This window comes from Hevea brasiliensis, chromosome 9, assembly GCF_030052815.1.
Source record: "Hevea brasiliensis isolate MT/VB/25A 57/8 chromosome 9, ASM3005281v1, whole genome shotgun sequence".
NCBI lineage: Eukaryota > Viridiplantae > Streptophyta > Magnoliopsida > Malpighiales > Euphorbiaceae > Hevea > Hevea brasiliensis.
Window position 1 is genome coordinate 84,203,334 of NC_079501.1, and position 4,669 is coordinate 84,208,002.

Genomic DNA, 4,669 nt, shown 5'->3' on the forward strand with positions numbered 1-4,669 from the left:
AATTTTAGATTTATATTTCACAAAATTATGTTAAATTCATTTATGCCAAACAAAACCTATGTTATTTTGAACTTCAATGTTAAATTTCTTTCAATTTTCTTGTTAGCTTTTTAAGGTGGTCAGTGATGGGTATTTTTATCATAGTTATTTCTTCTTTTTTTATTGTGTTTTTTCTTATTTTTTGATTTTTTTTATTGTGTTCATTCTAATAATCTTCAGATTTCTATTCTTTTGGCAGGGATCTATGTTTGTGCTCATACATGTTCTTATTGATAGATCTTGAGTTTTTATTTCTTCTTCTGTGAGGATTTATTGTCTCTATTTTTTAGGATCTATTGTTTCGTCCCTTTGTAAGGGCATATTATCTTTTTAGATCATGAAAATATTGGGTGTGATGTTTTGTTATTTGGATAAGTGTGCACTAATATGAGGTATAAAAAGCATATTAGAGCTTGTTGATAATCATATTAAACTCGTACAAAGATTTTAGAGTTAAATAGTAGTAAATTGCCATTGAATGAAATGTGCATTCTGCTGAATACCCAATTCAAATACTTTGTTAAAACAATTAAATCTTTCAAATTCATATCAAAACTATTTTTTTATAATTAATTTATCTTAAATTTTTTTATGCAAAATTATAATAAAATAAAGTTTTATACTTTAAATTTACATTTTGTCTCCATTTAATAAAATCTTTTTTTCTTTTTTAATTTTTTTTAAAAAACATAAATTGAAAATTATGTATGCAAACTGTTATATGATACCTCCTTAATAAAATATTTAGAGATGACAAATATATTAGATAGCGTCTTTTTGAGTTTGGGTGATTTGATTTTAGATCATTTTATATTTTAGTTGATTTGAGTTTTTTTTTTTTTTTTTTTAATGAATTTAAGTCGAGTCGTTTCAGATAGCAGAGGGATTAAAGGTACCTATCAAATCACTATATATAAAGAATTTCAGATCATATTCGGAATTAATTTTTATGTGAAAATTTATTTATTTATATTAATTTAATTTGTGAGTTACATTTTAATTTAAAATTGGATCGATTTAAATGGTTTAGTTTTGAATTGGATCATTTTAATCGTCAAATGAAACAATAGAATTCTTAACTTTTTAAATTAGTTCAAATTATTTTATAGATTAAAATAAATTACGAAATTACTTTAGATTTGATGAGTTGAAACCAAATTAACCAATCAAGCTAGAATTCACTACCTTTGAAAATATATATATATAAAAAATAACCTTTAATGATATACAAATGAGTTATATTAATTGTGTAGAAAAAACTTATCTAGATGTGTTTAATCATGAACGTAAAATATAAATATATAGGTCCTACTAATTTTCCTTTTATATGAATCGCATTATACGAGAAATTATTATATATTCTTAGAATACATATACTCTTTATATAAAATTATTTGTGTTTGAGAACATTAAAATTTGGTGTTTTAGACTAATAATTATTGGGTGTAATGATAAAACCCATTATGCTTCTAAGAGAAAAATTTATATTTGATCCTTGAAAAAAACATTATTGAAAAGGGTAACAACGAATTCCAAATTAATTAATTTCTGTGGACAATAAAACAAAATAAAGTATATCTTAATATTAAAAAAATTAATACTCTTGGCATATTATATAATTAATCATATTATACATATTGTATCTTAAATTCATAATACACTAAATTTAAATTAAAATTTATCTTAATTATCAATATTATCAGGCCCATTATACTTTTACTAAGAAAAACAGCCCTTTTTTATACTGTACAATTATGCAAGGGATTATTGAACTCATTTTATTAAGCAGGAAAATTCTGTAAATGAATTCCAATCACCATAAACTAATTACATATATTTGACACCATACAAACTCCACTAAGGTTATCACTGATTCGCTTCCATACTTTAGGAACATAAATCAATTACATAAACAATTGTAATATGTATAAGACAACTATATATATATATATATATATATATATATATATATATATATATATATGTATATATATATATATATATATATTCCACTGAAGTTATTTACGGTCCATGGAATTGGATCAGTGATAACCTTAATGGAGTATGGGTGTATATCTAATATATATTTCCGCTAAATTTATCACTGATCCACTTCCATATATATATATATATATATGTATATATATATATATATATATATATATTCCACTGAAGTTATTTACGGTCCATGGAATTGGATCAGTGATAACCTTAATGGAGTATGGGTGTATATCTAATATATATTTCCGCTAAATTTATCACTGATCCACTTCCATACTTTATATTATATAAAAAAAAGCGAGTGACTTTTTTATTTTCAGACTTGAGTTACAATATATTCAAAATATAAGATATATAATAGACTTAATTATTAAATATACGAATCTCATATATTTATATCTATATATTTATATCTTTAGTGCAATGATAGACCGAATTTCTACAATAATTTCCCATATGTATGATTCACATTTATTACGCACGCATGCAAGGCTTGTATTTTTAGTTTCACTAAATGCATTTGAGTTCTGCTGCAAATTTCTCAACATTCTTGTCAGAACTTCCACCTTCAGATACTGCTTCTTGGGCAAGTGTTTTCCATTTTTCTGAATTCCTTCTGAACTCATTGGCGTTTTCTCCTTCCATGACTTCCCTTATGCACATCTCTGTTTCTTCTTTCGTGACAATTCCTTCTTCATTTACCTTAACTCTAACCCCAACCGTCCATACATCAGCAATATATTTTGCATTAGTTACTTGATCAGCCCACTGCGGCATTGCCACCATTGGTACACCCAAGCTCAATGCCTCAAGTGTAGAGTTCCACCCGCAGTGAGTCATGAAAGACCCTACGGAATTGTGAGCAAGAACTTCTGTCTGTGGACACCAAGTAACAATTAGACCCTTCTCTGACGTCTCATTCACAAACGTGTCTGGAAGTTTTTTCTGTTCAGATTCTCTGACTACCCACAAGAAATGGTAGTTGCTCTTTTCCAGTCCGCATGCTAGTTCTTCCATCTGCTTTTCTTCCAAGGAAGCAATGCTTCCAAAGGCTGCATAAACTACTGAGCAAGCTTCCTTGAAATCTAGCCACTGCTTCAAACTGTTGTTATTGGATTTGAAGAGGCTAAGGCCATAATCGTTGTCGTCCTCCAATCTCTTGCTTGTGTACGTTGATGGTATTAGTGGTCCTATTAGCTTGACAGGGCATTGGCTTGCCATCCAGTTCATTACCTGGTGAGATTTACCATGACATTAGGGGTGACAAATTTGAACCTAGCTGATATGAACGGACTAATTCATGCAAAATCTAAAATAAATAATCCGCCTGGATGCAAGATAAGATACAAGATGTATAGTGATATCTATCTCAGGCAAGAGTTTCCCATAATGGTGGATATCAACTCATCAATTTATATTGATGCAATCAACTTAATTTTAGTCTAAAAATAAAATCAATAAAATAATTTTAAAAAAAATTAAATTTTGATTTGAAATTATTGCAAATGAACTCTGTATCAACCAAGAGTTGAATATTTGGTTACCTCTGCTTCTAACTTGTTGAAAGTGTTAACAAGGATCCAATCAACTTCCCTGATATTCGAAAACTGACTAGTCATTAGGCTTATCAGGGCTGGGCTGTACTCCGAGCCGCAAGCTGGAGAAGGCAGGTCATAGCTTTGAAGTGGTGGCATCCCGTCTAATGATACGTGGGTCTGCTCGCTGGGAATATTTAGCCTCCCTTCATAAACATGGTAGTAGATGGCTGAAACAGCACATGACTGTGTAAAGAATGAAGCTGCAGCGAGGCCAAGCCGTCTGGCTATGTCTAGAGCGCAAGGCATGATTAAATCATACACAAGGCAACTTATTGGACGGCCGGACTTGCCTTGCTTTTCAACGATTTCTGATAATTTTCGCTCTATCAAAGAGCTGAAATTCTTCCAATACTCTTCCATGGTCGAAATCGTACCATTTTCTTCGCTGTTATCGGAAATGGAATCAACAATAACGGAACCGTGTTTGGCTTTTGTCAGCTCATTGTCGATGATGGTGACTAGGGTTACCTTAAGTCCTTTGGAGGTAAGGAGTTTAGAGAATTGGAGCATTGGGTTAATATGACCTTGTGCGGGAAAAGGGAGTGCTATGATGTGAGTTTCAGCAGCTCTTTGGCGGCTCTCCATTTCTGCAGCTCTTACTTGTTTTGATTTCTCTCCTCTCTTGCACACTTGTAACAAACATGATTAATTAAGAAGGCAACAGAGGAATAACTTATGGTCTAATAATGGCATAGAGATGATGCCAAAAAAATTTTGAAATGGTATGACCACAAGCTTTTGTTAAATATTAAAAAATTCCAGGTTATTAATTTCTAGATTGGAATTGAGTGAATCTTCCATCCCTTGGCTCAATATTTTTAGTTTTTTTTTTTTATGTTACTTTTCATATATTTATACTCTAACTAATAGGAAAAAATAAATTAAAACTAAAAGTTTCCTTAAAACAATTGATTAAAAATAAAAAACTAATACGTTCGAAAGCATCTTTTGGCTCTGAATTTTACATGCACTTGTCACTCTTAATTTATATCCAAATTGTAACTATTAAGCCTAGAGCTTTATAATAATGT

At 29.8% G+C, this 4,669-nt stretch overlaps 1 protein-coding gene across 1 annotated transcript; it reads right to left on the reverse strand.

The window, feature by feature from the left end:
- Positions 1 to 2,447: 2,447 nt before the first annotated feature.
- Positions 2,448 to 4,223, reverse strand: LOC131183274 (mogroside IE synthase-like). Its single transcript, XM_058153863.1, has 2 exons — positions 3,585 to 4,223; positions 2,448 to 3,273 (listed from the first exon to the last, which is right to left on the reverse strand). The coding sequence occupies exons 1-2, from the start codon at positions 4,221 to 4,223 to the stop codon at positions 2,551 to 2,553; spliced, it is 1,362 nt and encodes a 453-aa protein (XP_058009846.1). The 3' UTR covers positions 2,448 to 2,550.
- Between the last annotated feature and the right edge of the window lie 446 nt (positions 4,224 to 4,669).